Here is a 19,566-nt window from a genome sequence, read left to right as displayed (position 1 = left end):
TTCCCTGGAAACGAAAAGCATAGCGCCCTATGGGACAAACGGCACGTATTAGGCTACCGTGCCATACTTGTACGCAATGATTGCTAGAAGCGCACTCGGTGGGCATGACGTGTAACGTCAGAGGGATGTAACGCCAACTGCGAGACGTTTTGTATATACTCGTTTTTAAGCCCGAAAATCATGAATGAAAACTTGTTTTTATACAACTACAACAACAACAAACATCACGCTGTTTCCCCGTAGGAGTAGGCAGAGAGGATGGAACGCCATATCACTCTATCTTTGAATGCAGACCTCGCTTCCTCTACATTCATACATCTTCTCATGCACGCACGCCGATTATTCTAACTTTTGACATGTCCATCTTCAAGTGTTTGATGGACTTGACCGTGTCATGTCTTTCCCGGTCTTTCTCGTTTTCTGCATCCATCAATATTCGCATCGTAGGTCCTTTTAGCCGTTCTTTTGATGTCCATTCGCTCTACGTGTCCAAACCAACGAAGCACCCCTTTCTTGATTATGTCGATAATTCATATCTCGGCCTTACACAGTTCACGAATCTCGACATTTGTGCACCTATCATACATCGTTTTACCACACATTCGCCTGAGGGATCACATTTCGACAGCATTAACCCATACATTGATAGTTATATCATTAGAATCGTAAATTCTGCTCTAAGTGTTTTCACGATTTGTGAAAATACCCAACAGGGACAATAACTATCTCCAATAATTGTAATATATCGGTTCTAATAAATATAATGTTTTTCTGTCACTCTCTCACAAATGCCTCCCCGATACCGTGCGAAAAGGACGAAACAAACTCAACAAAATCGACAAAACCGACGTTGTCCCGTTTTCCGCACCTCTGAAACTGAACCAATGTTGTAGTTTTTTTTTTTAATAAAAAGTATCAGAATTAAATTATCTGTGTTTCTGCGTCATGTGTGTATGCCATACGTCCGACGACGACAGCTAAAACTGGGCACTCTTACGGGTTTTTGGATGGTCCTAGTTTCCATTAGAAACAATTAATCAAAAAAGCAAAACGACAGACACATAAATATCTATATTGTGTAAAAAAAATCACTGCTCTTGTACCATTCAGAAAGAAAATAAGGGAATATGTTTGTGTGAAAAAAAGTGAGATCGCGTTTCCCCTTAAGTAAAAACAAAATTTGTCACAAAATGATTGATGATAAAAGATTCACGACCCTAAAGAAAAATATTTTCCCAACTTCCATAATTTTCCAAAGTCAATACCTAGATTAGGTAGGTACCTAAAGTTTCCGAATGATTGATTTATCCTCGTTTATCTTATTTATAAAGCTTTTGTGCTTATTTTTATTCCCAATACAGGATTATACTCAATCGTGGCTTTTTGAGATATTCTATTTCTAAAAGCTCTAAGCTTTATTGTTTAATACAAACTGGCAGCTTCGTAATACTAAGCTCATAAAATCTTCAATTTATTAAGTACAAAAAAAGTTAGGAGCGTAAATGTTTTTTTTTTATTCATCACCAGGGTTGCATTCGCCGAGAATGCGCGTACAAAAAAAATGGATGGATGCTATTTTTTTCTGTGTAAAAAAGTTTGTTTTTAAATGTTTACAGACAGCATTATTTTTTTTATGGATCTCAATAGATTATTTCATTGAATTTCTTATAATTTTACTCATTTATTTCTTTTTACTGGATTTTTTATCAAACTAAAATAATATTAACTGAGATTCTATACATTTTTGAAAATCGCATTCCTGACTCAAGTGTAGAGTTACATTCCCTAAAAGAATTCTTTATGTGAAAATAATTGATTATTTTATGTTTTGGAATTCAAACATATACAAGTACTTAGGTACCTACTTAAATTAAATTTTTGAAAATCTATTATTAGATTTGGAATTGAATCATAAACAAGTAGGTACCTACTTACCAATGAAAAGTTACACCATCTTTTTTATGTTTATCCGAACGGTTTTTACTAAAGATTTTTTAGTCTTTTTTTGTAAGTACACTTAATTATGTTTAATCTTAAGAGGAAACGCGGTTCGACTTTTCTTCATACAAACGTATTCACGTATTTTCTCTCTGAATTATGGCACTAGAGAAATGTTTTTTTTTCAATAAAAACAACAACAAACTATCACGCCGTTTTCCGCAAAGGTAGGGAGAGGGGATAGAACGCCACATCACTATATCTTTGCATTCAGATCTCGCTTCCTCTACATTCATAGATCTTCTCATGCATGTGCGCCGATTAATCCGACTTTTGCCATATCCATCTTCAAGTATTTGTTGGATTTGGTCATGCCATCTCTTTCTCGGTCTTCCCCTATTTCTGCATCCATCAATATTAGCATTGTAAATAGTTTTAGCCGTTCTTTCGCTGTCCATTCGATCTACATCTCCAAACCAACGCAGAACTGCTTTCTTGATTTTGTTGTTAATGCTTATCTCAGCCTTACATAATATACGGATCTCAACATTTACGCATCTATCGTATATATTTTTACGGCACATTCACATAAGATATCGTATTTCGACAGCATTCGATTTTGTTCATTTAATCTATATACGAGTATGAACTCAAATCTAGCAATAGCAAAGCATTGCCGGGTTCAGCTCGTTTATTAAAGAAATAAAAGACGAGTGATTCTAAATTTGTGGATTAAAGTATCACTCGTCTTTTATTTCCATAATAATATTTTATAACTCGGTGTTTTTTTTATTTTTAAAATTACTCAGCGTGAGACGTGTGACGTCTATTCCCCCTCGGTCAGTTCTGCCGATTAGTCTGTTGACTTACCGTAAACCGGAAATCTTTCACAACTCTCACAAAAACTAGTGATTTCGTTCGAAGTAGTTGGTTTTAATCAAAATATTTTTCATGAAACATTGCAGTACAATTTAACGCGCTTAAGAAAACATTTAAATAGCCAATTTTCCATATGGCCACTTTGAAAATATACATGCCTAGACATGTATAGGGCTTACGACCTGCCGTTGGTTTTTTTAATGTATTTACGTTATCTCCGTGTCCGGGCGAAATGGATAATACAGTTCTGGGTGTGAAATAAAACGAGTATTTTTGACTCGATAGATAATTTCAAGTAAGAATCCTATAAAAGGAGGTTGATTAAAGCAAGGTCGACATGAAATACGCACATATTTAAAAGTAGTTTCACTCCAAGTGTACTGGAACTGAAGCTTAAGACTAATCAGCTTGTCTTCATGTACCAACTGATTAAGATGCGCTGCAGTTGAGTACAATGAAGTGCCTTATGCACCACTTGTATGTGGATAAGGAAATGATCATGATAATTATTTTCGTTCCCAATAATCACGCGGTAGTTTAAATTAGTCTAGTTTTAATTATTAATACGCTGAATTTTACTGGCCATGTATTTTGTTTGATTCGGAATACATATCTTTGAGATTCTCAAATCGCCAGTATTTTTTCATTTGTAATCTTATTTCATATGTAGGTACGTACTATTTGCATAAATTAATTATACAAAAAAAACATCTACCTAGTTACTTCGTCAATAAAAATTGCGGCTCTATCATAATAAATTATTGAACAGATTTATTATATATTCAGTGTTGATGATGAGATTATAACTCACGTCACCGTAAACTGTAAAACTTCCAACGCGTTCAAGTAAAAAGTATGTTGCAATGGCAATTATTTTTGCAATATTTTTAGTTTGTCCAAATGCTTGTTTCTTCACTAAAATCAACAGATGGAAGAATTGAAGAAATACGGATGTTCAAATATAGGCAAAATGGTGAATGTTACACAGTGTATTCCACTCAAACCAACCAATGATAAATTTTAAGACCTGTAAATGCCTAGACCTCCATATTTCCATCTCTAAAATGTTCTCCATCTCTATTGTAAATTTAGTAAGTATTTGTATTTAATTTCATAATGAAGAATACAGTTTTGTATGTGGAACTCCCTAAAAAATCGTCCACCTCAAGACGTACTGATTTGTACGCATTTCCTACTATATTTAAGATCAAGGGTTGGATTCCCGGCAGGGTCAACGTGAAATATTTATTTAAAAGTAGTTTTTCGCTGCATTTTTTTATAATCTCAGAACTAACAATGACTGATCATGTTGCTTTACTTTTTATTACAATTAATTGATGATACACTTCGATTGGAGTACCAGTACAGTGCCTTATGCATCGCTAGGTGCGATAAAGGTAATAATGATGATTTATTAGTTGAGTTTATTTTTTCATTATTTATTATTATTATTTATTTATTTATTTATTTAAATTTTTATTCCAGTAAAATGGCTATAAAGTGCAGAGCCAATTCTACCATATGAACATATAAACATGAACATAAATATAAATATAAACAAAAATATAACAATAAACATAAATATAACAATAAACATAAATATAAACATAAAATAAAATTTTATATTGCAGCACTTATGGTGGTCTTAACATATCGCGCCATCGCTTGAACAACGGTGATTGGATCCACTCTGCAGTTGCTTTGAGAATTTCGTTATTAGATTTTTTAGACGTTCCCATAGGCTCCAGGCTCTTTGGCGAAGCAGGGCAGCGAAGGTGTTTATTCGTCCAGCTGTAAACATTTCAGAGGCACTGCAGTACCTAGGCAATCCGAATAATTGTCGGTATGAGTTGTTATACGTGATCCTTAATTTATTCCACGCTCCTTGCGTATAGTTGTTCCAAAGTTCCGCTGTATACATGGACGTCAAATACGAAGTAAATATGATTTTCTTCACTTCGTTACTGCATTGAAAGAAGCGTCTCGCTAGCATAGAGGCCCTGACATTAATGGCTCTTCTCTGTCTCTCTATGTCCTGATCGTCTTTACAATTATCAGTCAGTATGTGCCCTAGATATTTGACTATTTAAATAGCAGCGTTTAAAAATCATTTTTACCCGTTTTTAACTAAAATGGTTTAAAAAACACGAACTTTAAAAATTATTTGCAAAATCAACTCTTGGGAATTTCGAACGCTGTGGGTCGAGATTTTAAAACAAACATATCGAAAAATATTTGAACTTTTTGATTTACTAACTGAGATAAACATGTTCTAATCATCAGAAATTCCCACTGCCGATGGTTGCATCGTTTGCGTAGCATGTGATGTTAACGACCTTATTTTCCTTAATCCTAGATTTACCACTTCCTCCATTCATGAAAGCGTTTTTAAATATTTATTTTGTTTACGTAAGAAAAGTTTTTGGCTCATACTTATATTGTTGCGATATATTTAGTTATGAAGATGTAAATGTTGTTTTGTTTCTTCATTGTTGTGAATATAAACTTAAAAAAAAAAACATATTTGAGTCCCGAATTAAGTTACAGTAACTCCTGGGAATGTAATTCATGTGTATTATGCTTTATATACTTAGAATTATATTATTTTTAAATGAATAAAAAAAGTACTGTCCCTATTTACTGGTGGCTTTTTTAGGATTTTTTCGGTGAATCTCTTCTGACAAAACATTTTTTTTCGTATTTTGAGTTCACTGCGGGCAAACTTTATACCGTAAACAAACTGCCGTGTTCGCGTCTTTCGAAATTCTGTCATCCGAGGGAGCTGTTTTCACCAAACTTATTCTGTAGGTATTTGTTTAGACTTCGTAATATTTTCGTTACAAAAATTTTTCATTTATCTTCAGATAAATAAGTTTTTTATCCCTCGCAACTCGCAACCACAGTTGTTTAAAAAGAACGCTAAATAACTCCTAAAATATTCAGATTTTTTTCAAATATCATTACCTACACACAATCAAATGCCAAGTATTTTTTTAATCTAAAAAAAATCATTCTGATTAGGAAGGGTTAAAATGACTTCATTGATGACAAGATTTATCTTAACGTATACAATTATAATTTTCTTGTTTGGTATTTCGATTATTCGTCTTTATTGAAAGACAAGAAAATGAAGAAAGATCATTCACGGGTAAATGACCCATTAGAGCTAGACCCGGATGCCAAACTAGAAGAAAAATCGTGTACTAGCAAAATAGTCACAAAAGACACTTCTCAGTAAAAATGCTCATTAGCATTCAGCGGGAACGCTCCGAAACAAAAATGTCTAACTAAAAACTGCTATCCAGAAATAATTATTTTAAAATCCAGCACGTTCTCGCGGACAGATAATCTATCCCAAGTCTTTTTTCGGTTACATTATTTGGAAAATAAACATTCTTGTTTTTAACTACGTCGGTGATTTATAAATTGTTAGTACACATGTACATGTCACCGCCAAATAGTTAAATCAGCCACTCAATTTGGCGCCTAGACTGTTCATTAAATGCCGGCATTCAATTGAATGGTTGGGCCGTTCGTTGAATGAATAAAGATAGCTCAACGTTCAAAATGTTCGCTGGTTAAGAGCTAGCTTGCGATAGGTTGGATTAAGTATTTTTAATTTTATTATTATTGTTAAACTTAACTCAACCCATCATAACCTAACCTAACTTCACATAATAAGATAAATTTGAAGTTAGTGTCGTGTATAGTTTCATAGCTAGTACAATTGTGTAGTACAGTCCATTTTTTTTTTAAACCTTGGCTTTATGTGTGTTTAACAATAAGTTTTCAGATAAATCATTCTAGTGTGCCTATTAACACAATTTACAGACAGTTTACCGACAGGCACATTAACAGTGTTATTAAACATACGTGCACTATACGTAGGTCGGTGCAGTGTGTACGAATGTTCAATAAACCCATGTTGATGCCGTAGTGTCAGTCGGTAAATCAAGTAAACATACATTTTTCGTTTGTGTCAGTAGGCACATTAGAATGATTTATATGAAAACGTTCGGTCACACACACATAAGAAAAAGTTTATCAAAGATTTGAATGGACTATACCTACCTCACTATGTAACAAGAAATTTAAGATATTTTTCGAAGCTATAAAAACACATCAAACTTCGTGATTTTTTCAGATTAAAATTTTTCAGTAAAAAAATTAGTTCTATTATTTTTTTTCTACATATTTATTTTTCGACGTAAATAGAGGGGTGTATGGTTAAAAATGCCCCCTTAATTTATTATGTTTATGTAAATTTGATATGATCATCTAAAACAGTGTTTTTAACCTTGCTAGGGGGTCGCGGGCCCAAGCAAGGAAAAAGTAAAGTGTAAAGTAAAGTGTTCCTGAGGGGTCGCCAGTTATTTTTTCTCCTCGTAAGGGGATTGCGTATTCAAAGAAGTTGAAAAACACTGATAAAATAATAATTTTAAAAGCATCTTCAATATGTGTGTTTATGTGTTAATAATAATATGTATTGTTAAATTATTTTTTATGTTGATGTTTTTTTTTTTAAAAAAAGAAATATTTGCGTTCTTATGATTTACCCAAATATTTAATTTTGAGGGTCATTTTCAACGAGTTGTAAATAACTCACTATTAGAAAATGGAATCAAGTTGGGGTAGAGTGGGATTCGAACCACGGACCTTTGGTCCGTGAGTCCGAGACACTAGCCACGGGACCACAACCCGATCTAAATTTAATTTTGTGAATTTTATTATTGTGATAGTTAGACTTAATTTTATTATTGTGATAGTTAGACCTAAGTTGTAAAAGTATGTTTTATTTAATGAGATAATAATTTGTTTGCAAATCGTTTTTTTTTTATAACAGGTAACAGGAGAAAAAACAAAAAAATAATTGAAAATAATAAAATTAATGAAAGATATTATTTATAATAACTGCTTTATCATAATGTAACTTGAATATTATTTTTTCTTGATATGACAGTAAAATAAAAAGCTATTTTTACATAAAAAGCAATTTTTTACATAAAAAGCTATTTTTACATAAAAAGCAATAAATTTATGAAAAAGAGCAAAAGTAAATAAAAATTGTTGAATGAAAACTTTATGATGCGGGTACTTACTTAGTTCAGCTGTCAGCCTAGAATCGATTTCAAATTGTCAATGGACTCCCTTTCGTAAATTTCTTCAAAAACTTTTCAGAAATTTTCCACACAATAAACGAGTAGACTTTGACAAGTAATCTAACAAAGCGCGCTCTGTTCGCTGCTGTTTGTTTTTCCTCGTCACTTTCCCGGAGCCGGACGGCGAGTGGCGCTGCGCGAAGAGTGCGGCGATCTAATGAACCCGAGCTCGGGCGGCCGCAGCGCACCGCCGAATTACGTAATGGCGGAGAAGACTAGCGGACTAGCGCCATCTTGCGTCACTCCCGCGGAGGGATGCGGGAGGAGGCAAGAGGCAAGATGGCCGCGCGATCCATATCCCGCCACAACAGCGACAAGCGACTGAACGCGCCTACCTATATTATATTTTACCTCTATACTTTTTACCAATTTGACCTAGTTGGAAAGTTTAGGTCTGGCGTCGCTGTTTCTGTATTCGCTCGCTTCCAAAATGCGAGATAAAATAATAATCATTTGAAACGCAAAATCATATGTTTAATTGGAAAAGATTACGATGGTATCCGAAAAGGGGAGATCAATAATAGCGATGCGCGTGCGCCTTTTCGTATTAGAACAGCTGATATCTATTATGAAAACTGCAATCGGTCCTGTTTATGTACCTAGGTACGAGTACAATTCCCTTGGTCGGCGTCGGTACCTAAATTACGAGTAGGTAACTACGGCTTATCACAACTTAAGTGTTTTTAAACAGCACGTCCATAATCGTTAAATATTATTGCTTCTTCCATTATACCAATTCATCTTCTTAAAATAATAATGCGTTTAGAAATTTCTCTGCGAGTGCTGTTTTGGACTCTCGTACTTGGACAGCTAGAGAATAATTATAGGGAAATATCACTTTTTTTTTAAATTTTAAAGTAATAAGGGTCTATGAAATATTCTGCAGTAAAAAAAAAATCCTACTTATTAGTAGCATAATTTTTTTTTTTAATTTGTAATTTTGAATTCGCACAAATACGGCCAATCCACTGGCCACGCCCCTAATACGTCACGATTCATGTCAATTTGTTCCTGACCATTCAAATTCGTTTAGTACATTGTCACGAATCTTGACGTTACAACTATCAAGGCCAAGCATGTCGCGGTTTTCTAGTGACGTATTTAAAAAAATATCTTTGTTAAATTTATATATGAAAACATTTCTCCACAATATCCATATTGATTTTGAAAATACAATTAATTATTCTAAATCCATTTCATATATTTATATCGGTATTCGTAGTATGTGATATTTCCCTATTCGTAAAGTCGTTGGTGTTTTAAATACTAACTGGTAATTTTTTTACCTTTGCATATTTTCCCATAAATAAAAAATAAATAACGTACAGCAGAAATCCGTTTATCTGAACTCCAGTCATTCGGATTGCCAAATTTCTAGATCTTTATCAATAAATAAAAAATAAAATATAAGTTTTTATAATTATTTTAATTGTGTAATTAACTTTGCCGGACATGTTTAAATAAGTTTTTAATGAGATTCCAATTCGCTGTATTATTTCAAAAGCAATAAAATATGGCACGCATTAATCTGGATAATAGGAGTTTTACTGTATAAGTAGATTGATATTGACGAGAGCAAAATAAAGTATTGATACGTGAATATATAAAAAAATCGACGTGATTCATCCTTATATGGTTAAATTTTTGTCATATGAAAACTTTTTTAATGCCTACGGTATAAATCGGTTTTTTTTTGCATATTATATGTAAAATCTTCATACAATTTTTATCATTTCTCACTAGTTCGATTCTGTAATAAAATCAATTCAACCGAAATGAGTTTGTGGGTAGAAATTGATTCGTCGCGAAAAGGTCAATAGTCCATAGAGGCTAAAAAGTAGATTGCGGTAAAAATATTTTAAGCGTATAACATAATACGATGGAAGGAAAAATGTCACGAAATATTTGGACTATTTCATTTTTTATGTCATTTTACATATTGCTTATACCTGTTCAATAGTTATGTAGGTACATAAAACAATAATTTAATTTTAACGATGCGATAACGTTTAGTCGAACTTATTGTAGGTAACTTGAACTGAACTTACCTTTTTTAAATGTCCTGGGCTTCGATTATAATGGGAAGTTAAAAGAGTAATCTTCGACTGTCTATAAAGAAAAATCGATATATGTGTACGAAAATGAGTATATTTGCATGAGCATTTAAAGTATCTTCACCGGTAACCTATAATTGAACATGTTTAAAAGAAAAATTGAATGAATACTCTTTTTTTCATACATAAAACTTAATTTTAATTTTATCTAATTGAAGATAAATGTTTACTTCCCATTGAAATCGGGGCCCTGATTATTATTGAATTGTTTTTCGTAGTTATTATTCGACTGAAAAGGAATTTTTAACTCTCACAACACAACAAATTTCAGTTTATTCCCCAAAAAAAATGGTACGTACATTACATGTCAACCATTTCTGTTAATATATATCTCGTATTTTTAGCGGCAACGTAGGAATTTTAATTGTTATATTACAACACATCAAATCAAATCATCTTTACAATATAGCATTACCTATATCATATCTGTGTCTTGGGTCTAAAAGGGCCAATGTCGGATTTCATTTTTCTCTTGCCAGCATTTTGTAGTCGGTTGACGTAAATTTAAAAAATACATTATTAACAATTTGATATACCGAGTGGAGGCGTATAAAAAAAAAAAAAAAAAAAAATTGATATACACACACATATGTGATACCTAGTATTTTTTATTTGATAATGGTTTTAAACGCCCCGAACAGTTTATTGTAACATCACGAAATAGCTTTGAAATTACTGCCCTGTAATGTTGTGATTTAAGACGTTGGCCCTTTTAGATCCATGCCGCAGATATTACCTACAACTTAAAATTTGATATTTTATGTATATAATATTGATTAATTGAATTATGATATGCAGGTACCTCAATAATAAATGATGTTATTGTCGCTTGTATTAGATGCAAACGATACTATCTACATAAAATACCTACACAAAAAACATGATATGTAGTAAACTCACCTGTCAACTGCTAGTTTAGGATTCTGAACAGAATTTCTTATTAAACCAGAAACTTTAGGTTCCACAATGCTCCTGAAAATACAAGGATTATTAATATTATTAATACTTTAAACTGGCATATCTCTATTGAAATTAATCTGATCTGGTTGATCTTCAAATTTCTATTTGTATGAACTGGTTTAAGATTAGCCAGAAATGCGATGTCTCTTGTAACTCTTTATATCATGTACTTTATAAAATTGTTATATTTTCCTCAGTCCCGGAATGAGTTCTAATAACTCCTGGGAGTATAATGTATTTGCATTGTATGATTATATTAAATTAAAAAAAAATAAAAAAATATATATTTTTTTTTTAAATAATACAACAAGGTTTTTATGTTTCAACATAATTCAGTAAATAATTCCAGCTTAAATTCATTTCAAATTAATTTAGGCACTGATTTATATACTTATTGCGGCGTTTAAGGCTATGCCCGTGTTAAGCCATAATAATTAACAGGGAAAAAATACGGTGAATTAAAATTAATAGTTACATTTTATACAATAACAGTATTAAGAATAATACAATATATATATATATAGTTTAAATATACAGCACTGCCTCGATAGTCCGAACACCCTGTTCGGATGTACGAAGCGTTCGGATTATAGTATGCAGATATTTTGAAAGGCATTTTTCGAAATAAAACAATGTTTTTTGTAACTGAAAGTATGTATTAATCATGCAAAATGTTGTATTATTAAAGTAAAATGCAATAGCATAGATTAATAAATCACACTTCTCAAGATAATTTTAATATAGTGCTTTAAAGAGTGTTATTTAGCGACAGAAAACGTTCGTAAAAGCTTTTTTCTGGAATTGATATATCAACTTCATCCGCCCATTTTAAGCAAGTATTTAAGGAAGCCAGCTTGAGTATGTATAATCCTTGCAACTGGTTCTGATACCTCCAATTCTTTTTCGTTTTTGCTGTCATACTTTTTTCTCACTTTGCTTCTATGTCTCCATCAGTTAAAGGCTTCAGACAATCAATATCATCATTGTTTATCAAGAAATGGCCAATCTCTAAGTACTTCTGAAAAGCCTCTGTTTCGAAAAAGGCTAAATTTACCATCAGGTAAATCATCTTCGTGGTTAAAACCTTCCGCATCTTGGCCGGAAATGTCATCCGATTCAAATAACAACAGCCACAGAGGCTTCGCGGTCGTTCGTATTATAGAGGCGTTCGGATTAGCTCGATCGAGGCCCTGCTGTACTTTTAAAATAGTAAACTAGAAAACATGCATAGTTAAAAACATAATCTAAATAAAAATACCATAGTACCTACCTGTTTTTATTTATTTATTATTTTTTGCTAAATTAGTTTTTTTTTAAACATGAAAAGATCGTTTGACGGCATGTGCGGTTAAAATTAATATAAGATATTAGACATCAAAATAATGGGTAATATGAGAATGACATGTGAACAATATCAAAAAAAAAATATGCCGCGCAGTCCTATCTATCTATAAATATAAAAATGAATCGCCGTGTTGTGTTTCGCAAAAACTCGAAAATGGCTTGACAGATTTACGTGCGTTTTTTTGCAAAATCTTCTAATTTACGTATTCAAGGTTTACAAATAATAACATCTTCAATATTTTGAGTAGAAAAAAAGTTAAAAGCATATATGTGTTTTCATCGATTTTCCAGAGTTGCATTCGACTGAAATGCATATTCCAAAAAAAATGGAGAATGTTATTTTTTGTAACTCAAAAAAGTTTGTATTTTAACGTTTTGAAACATCAATTATTTTTAATGGATACTGAATTGATTAATTTCCTAACAATTTCTTCATTTCTACATGTTATCATATTTTTAATGGATTTTTAGTAATGTTTAAAAAATTTATCCGACATTCGAGACATTTTTGAAAAACGGATTCTTACACAGAATGCACCACAGGCGGTAAGTACCGTAGAGTTTGACATTTACAAAAAGAATCCGTTATTTGAAAAAATATTATTTGATGTTTTGGAATTCAACCACAAACAAGTACCAAGATACCTACCTATGTAATGAAATCCAATATTTGAATATAAAAAAATTTTGATTTTGGAATTCAATCATAAACAAGTACTTAGGTACCTACATATCAATGAAAAGTATTTTGCCTTTTATCCGGAAAGTTTTTGCACGTTTTCACGATCCAGTAATTTTTCTTTTATTATTATTAATTTATTTATTTATTGACGGACTTATACAGTCCATTCCAACGATGGTTAACACATTTTCTTATACTAAATATAAGTACAAATGAAATAAAATACAACAAAATAAAATTAAAGCTAGGACAAAAAAAAATTACTACCTAAAGACAAGATCTGGTCTATCTTAGTTCTTTCTTTTTTTTTTGGTTTCGAATTAAATGTCAAGGTCACGTCGAAACACGGCTGACGATTAAAGAATTACTAAATTTGCGTTAGGCATGGGTTGAGTGCCATAATTTTAGAGGGCTCAGGGTAAAACGCAGTCTGACTTTTCTTTATTAACACGTAATATATCGTAAAATCTGGCTGGCGGTTAAAGAATTGGCGTTGAGCATGAGTTAAGTGTCATAATTTTAGAGGCTCAGATATATCGTGGTCAGGCTGTTTTTCATTAGCACGTATTTCTGTATTTTCTCCCTGGATTATGGCACTAGAGCAGTGATTTTTGTACAATTTTGATTTAAGCACAACGAGGCCTCTTAGCCAATCACGTGAGGAGATAGAACGAAAAACTTACCCATATTACGAATTTGTAAATAGCTCAAAAAAAGGAACAATAAATAACGTGTGTCCTTATTTACGAAATAACGTTTGCTAAACCAACTTATAGGAGGCAAGCCAACGTTCGAGAATAAAAATAATTTTTAGTTTTAGTTTTGGAATTCGACCATAAACAAGTACCTAAGTGCCTATTTAAATTCAATATTTGAATATCAATAGCTTTTAGTTTTGGAATTCAATCATAAACAAGTACCAAAGTACTTTATTTTCAATGAAAAGTTTTTTTTTATTTAGTTCGAATAGTTTTTGCACGCTTCACGACACGATCAAGCATATTTTTTTTCATTTTAAGACAAATATTAAATTAATTTTTAACTGCAATATACAAATAAGAGCGTCAAATAATTCAACTTGCGAAAACCTAGAACTAACAGAAAAAAATACAGTTTTGTATATACAGCAATAACTAATGACCTAAAAAAAATACGAAACATATACGTACTTAAAAAACACCCGAACAAAACAGTTCTTTCAGCCCGTACACGTGTTAGTGATATGTAATGTTTAATTATCGACTTTTCATTAGACTATTGAGTTATAATAAATTACATACCCTCAGACCAGCACTTTTGCTGATTGGGAATATTTCGTACAAAAAAAAACACAAAACAAACCCTTATTACGAATAAATAAATAGCTTTAAAAAGTACAAAATAAATAACGTGTGTAATTAATTACGAAAAAAATGTTTGTTCAACCAGCTAATAGAAAGCAAGCTAACGTTTGGGCAGGACAACATCTGTCGGGTCCGCTTGTTGTTAATAAATAACAGTTTCGGAGTTTACTTTATATGATAATACTCGTATGTTACCGACTAATTGTCCTAAATTGATAAGTTAAGTTAAATTTAAGCAACATTTTCCTAGACTTAATTTGAGCAGAACTTTTTTTTAATTTTAGCTCAAGCAGAACTTTTCTCTGACTTTAAATCGCCAAACTTATACTGATCTTATTTTTCATTTTAGCTCGAGCTAAAAATAAAAAATCTGAATTCAGCAGAACTTTCCTTTCATTTGTGTTTAAACAAAATTCAAGCAAAACATTCACATAATTTACTTGCTTAAGATAAATTCTGGTATAACTTTCTATTCAAATGAATTAGTTCGAGCTAAATTCAAACACAAATTTTATTTTATTTCAGTTAAGCTAAATTCAAGTAAAACTTTTATTCAACTATGTCCAAGCTCAACTCAACCAAAATTTTCCATTGACTATCAGCAGCGTTGCCAACCTACCGGTGTATCGATTTTGAGAGCAATCTACCGAATTCAAATGATATTCTACCGATTTTTAAACATCTCCTCAAGAGAAATAGAGAAATGGTTTTATCCATGAAATTTTGAACTGATAAATTTTTGAGAACAGCTGCTCCCCGCTCACGGCTTTTGGGTGAACAGATTTACCGTCCATATTGATTTATAAATCTAGAGATTAGCGACTCTGGCTATCCCCCCCCCCCCTTGCTTACGGCCTTTGGGGGGATAAATAATCAAGAGATTGTAATGGTAGCCAATCCCCTCCCCCCCGCCAGGATGATGATTATAATTAACATATTATACTACAGAGATGGAAAACATTTCTAAAGAGAATATGAAAGTCTAGGCATTTACAGGGCTTATGACCTGTCATTGACTGATTTAAGTGGCCACTTGCACACCTTGTAACATTCACCATTTTGCTTATATTCGAAGATCCATATCTATCCATTTCTTCTTCCATCTATTGATTTTTATGAAGTTAATCAACTGAAACCTTTATTAATCGGGTGAGATTTATCTGGCTGAATTATTTCACCCACCAGGCAGCGCTCAAAAACATATTTATTTTTTTATACTTCTTCCTGGACCAGTTGGTTTAAAATGCAATGTTTTGAGTTTGTCCAAATTTTTATAGACAGCGACTGGATTTCATGACAGGTCATAAGCCTTGGAAGGGATCTCGTGCGGAATGTGGAAACTATAGGGCAATCAGTCTTCTGAGTTCTGTCGGTAAACTGTATGGGAAAATTATAATCGAGAAAGTAAGAAAGGTGACGAAAGACAAAGTGTGGGACGTGCAAGGAGCCTGAGTGGACGTGGATGCACGGATCAAATTTTTGCGCTGCGAATGCTAACGGAGAAGTTTCTGGCAAAAAGTCAGAAACTATTCTGCGCATTTGTCGAGTTGCAAAAAGTGTATGATAAAGTAGATAGAACGAAATTTTGGGGCGTGTTGGAAAAGTATGAAGTAAACAATAAACTTATACGTGCAGTATCGTCTCTCTTTGAGGAAAGTTTAGCGTGTGTAAGAGTTAATGGGGGATTTACATCTTGGTTTGCTATCTCAAAAGGCATGAAACAGGGATGTGTAATGTCACCATGGTTGTTTAATCTATACATGGACAACTGTGTGAAAGAGATAAAATGTATGGGTATTGGAGCAAAAATGGATAATTTTTCAGTAAGCTGCTTGTTGTATGCTGATAATGCAGTTCTGTTAGCATGCAGCAAGGATGATTTGCAGCAAATAGTCTCTAGAATGTATGATGTATGCCTGGAGAGCGAATTGGCGACGAACGAAAGTAAGTCATAAGTGATGGTATTTGAAAGGGATAGTGAGGTTACTGACTGTATAATAAATGTAAACAACGAATGTCTCGAGCAAGTAGAAGAATTTGTGTATCTGGGAAGCATGTTTTCAAGAGATGGAAGAGTAGAAAAAGATGTTGAAAGAAGAGTGAATGCGGGCAACAAAATGAACAGAGCACTAAGCACAGTAATTTCTAATAAAAATATGTCAATCGAAGCTAAACTGGCAGCGCACGATGGCGTTTTAGTCCCAACACTTATGTATGGAAGTGAAACATGGAACTGGCAGAGGAGGGATGAAAGTCAAGTGAACGCGGTTAAAATGCGATCTCTTAGACGAATGTGTGGGAAATCAGTGTATGACAGGATTACGAATGATGAAATCAGGCGAGAGTGTAAATCTGAGTCAGGTATAATTGATAAGATTAAGAAAAGGTCTCTGAGATGGTTTGGTCGCGTAGAACGAATGGATGACGAAAGAATGGTAAAACAAGTATATATGGCGAAAATGAACAGCAACGTGAGACGAGAACGACCAAGGAAGACGTGCCATGATCAGATAAACCAAAATCTAAAGTCTGGTCATGTCAAAAGCAGACAGAACCGAAGGGCATGTATGACAAGATGTACGAATGTGGAAGAAGCTAGGAATGTATGCCAGGATAGACGTGTGTGGTGGTCCATTCTCTCTGCCTACCCCTACGGGGAAATGGCGTGATGGTAGTAGTAGTCATAAGCCTTGTAAATGCCTAGACTTTCCTATTTCCTTCTCTAAAAATGTTCTCTATCTCTGTTGTAATAATATATGTTTCTTTCAACTTAAGAAAAAAATATATATTTGCGTTCTTATTAAATTTATTTATTTACAGACATTGTCCATTTATATAATTCATAGGGATAAATATTACAATATAAGAACAGTTAAAAACATTGAAAAAGAAGAAAAGAAGCATTGACAAACATAAGGGAGATCGAGACAAGATCTGGACTATTTATTTAGTGCTCGTTTAAATCCTTGTAAACTTAAACCAAAAACGTCCACATCTTGTCTTGAGTTAACAATACGACAAAGACGGGTCATTGGAGAATTAAGGCCATAGTTTGTTCTATGCTGATCGATGAGCAGTACTTCATTGTTTCTCAACCTACGAGTCGGAATATGGAATTGTACCTGTCCCAGTAATGATGGCACATCGATTACACCATTTAGTATGCCGAACATATACACCCAAATATTTCAGTTTTTGGGAACATTTTCAATGATTAGTAAATAACTCACAATTAAAAAAATCTTAATAGCTCCCTAGGGGGTGAATCCAATCCTTGTCTAAATAAATTTGGACAAAGTCAAAACATTGATGATGATTATAGCTTACATTGGCCTTTTAGTTGGTGCTAGCGACTCCAAGCTTCCCGTTAGATTGGCCCCGGCGACCAGCTTCTGCGGAGACGTGGGGCTACTGGGCTGGCTGGCTGCAGCTCTGTCTCCCTTCACGCTAAACATCCTGTGCAGGCGGAACCTCAGCAGCTTGGAGCACGGCGACTTGGGACTCTCTCCTCGTGGACTGACGGGGGAGGTAGGAGAGCCGCTGCCACTCGCCACCTTTGGCATCTTGGGAAGAAAGAGATTCTTGGAACGCGATCGAAAATGGTCATCCATTGTTGAAATTGTTTATATTTTTTTAAGATACGAGTACTAATTACCTACCACTGACCTTCAAAATATTAATTTTCATATAATAATACGAAAAGAGGGCTAAACTTAAGTGCACATGTATAATGCGAATGAATTTTTTTTTTATCCTCAGCCAATTAAAAGTTCTTTAAATGTATGAGTAAAATAATTCTTTACAATTTCTCTCGAAGGCTTCGAGTAAGCTGTTTATAGCTACCTACCACCCGTATTTTGTCATTTTCTGATTTTTATATCGGTCATATTTTTTTATGGATATTACCTACCAACAACAAATTACCAAATAAAATTATAAACAACATGTGTAAATAACCACTGTAATAAATTGAGCTAGCTGGCCTGTTGTGGTGCAAAAATAAAATCTCGGTTTATACCAATTAGATCACTTTAAACTACAAAATATATTTGAAACTGACACAATTAAATTCACATAGCACACATCAAACTTCAACACATTGAACAAACAATAGGAAGGTATGTTTAGAATAAAATTCGCCAAACTCATTTGAAACCATATCACAAACTGAAGTGCAGATTAAAAGTTAAAGGTACGTTTAATAATTTACTATTAAATTCCCTAAAGGATGTGGCCATCGCTACCATAAAGCATCCGTTCACACAAAACCACTTCCTGCTGATTGCCTTTGTGATAAGTCCCTTGAATAGATTTGGTCTTGCAGGAAACAGTTTGCTGATTTAAGACAAAACCTTCATTATTATCAACAGCAATAAATAATATTGTGCAAAGATATTTGAGTCTATTGAAAAACTTATGCAACTATTATTAACAGAAGGGCAGGCAGCTTTTAATTGATATGCACTTGTCTCGCTGATCGGGTGTGTTCACATATTTGTAGGCCCGATCTTAAGATAGACCATTCCACGTTCAAACAAATCTAAAGATATGCTGTTTCCATTGAAATGTCCTCTGTTGTAATATATGTATTGAAATTATCATAAATTAAAAATGTAAATGAAAAATTATGAAATCAAAACAGTTATCAATTCATGGTTTACATCTTTGTTCACAATTCTCAAAGCACCCTCTTGATTCCCATCCAATATTCCTCCATCTTTTCAAGCTCTTTTACTACCTATGCGGCTTGACAGTCGACTTTAGAATCATCTCCCATCAACTATCAAAGACGTTTCTACAATAGTTTTGTTTAGATCACATCTGAAGAAACTAATCTAATCATCAGATGATTACATCTAATCTCTCTTTTTTCTCCCTTTCTTCTCTTTGTCACCATGTAATCACATAATGCTAGTTATATTTTATTTGTATTTTTTCACATATGTATTGAAGTTTCAATTTAGTTAAATATATAAATAATACCTTTTATTTTATCGGTTGATTGGAAGAAATAGCCATTTGGCAATTAATCCTGCTAATGTACAAATATGAATGTAAATAAATAGAATAAATATAAATAAAACCTTCGAAATTACTTCAGTCACTCAATTCATTCAGGTGAAGTGTGTATTTTCTGTATTAGTTTC

The 19,566-nt window shown here is 33.0% G+C and overlaps 2 protein-coding genes across 2 annotated transcripts in view; both read right to left on the bottom strand.

Annotated features, from left to right (window-relative positions):
- The window catches only part of LOC148277937 (uncharacterized), a 31,187-nt gene extending 22,899 nt beyond the window's left edge, over positions 1-8,288 (bottom strand). The window contains exon 1 of the mRNA XM_088232167.1: positions 7,917-8,288. The gene's annotated coding sequence lies outside the window, so the exon portion shown is untranslated. The remainder of the gene's footprint in view (positions 1-7,916) is intronic.
- A 2,698-nt stretch (positions 8,289-10,986) lies between these two features.
- Positions 10,987-18,569, bottom strand: LOC148277936 (uncharacterized). The gene is made up of 2 exons (XM_088232159.1): positions 17,747-18,569; positions 10,987-11,062 (listed from the first exon to the last, which is right to left on the bottom strand). The coding sequence occupies exons 1-2, from the start codon at positions 18,028-18,030 to the stop codon at positions 10,987-10,989; spliced, it is 360 nt and encodes a 119-aa protein (XP_088088285.1). The 5' UTR covers positions 18,031-18,569.
- Positions 18,570-19,566: the final 997 nt, after the last annotated feature.

Source organism: Micrasema longulum, unplaced genomic scaffold (assembly GCF_059751315.1).
Source record: "Micrasema longulum isolate JH-2025_06_02 unplaced genomic scaffold, ASM5975131v1 h1tg000954l, whole genome shotgun sequence".
NCBI classification, from domain to species: Eukaryota; Metazoa; Arthropoda; class Insecta; order Trichoptera; family Brachycentridae; genus Micrasema; species Micrasema longulum.
Note: the sequence above shows the minus strand (reverse complement) of the source record. Positions and strands in the feature narration are given on the sequence as shown.

Excerpts from the sequence above, each read along its gene's own strand:
- LOC148277936 (XM_088232159.1), bottom strand. The coding sequence starts at position 18,030 with ATGGATGACCATTTTCGATCGCGTTCCAAGAATCTCTTTCTTCCCAAG. Across the intron at positions 11,063-17,746 it reads GCACCAACTAAAAGGCCAAT|GAGCATTGTGGAACCTAAAG; the intron begins GTAAGCTATAAT and ends TTGTATTTTCAG.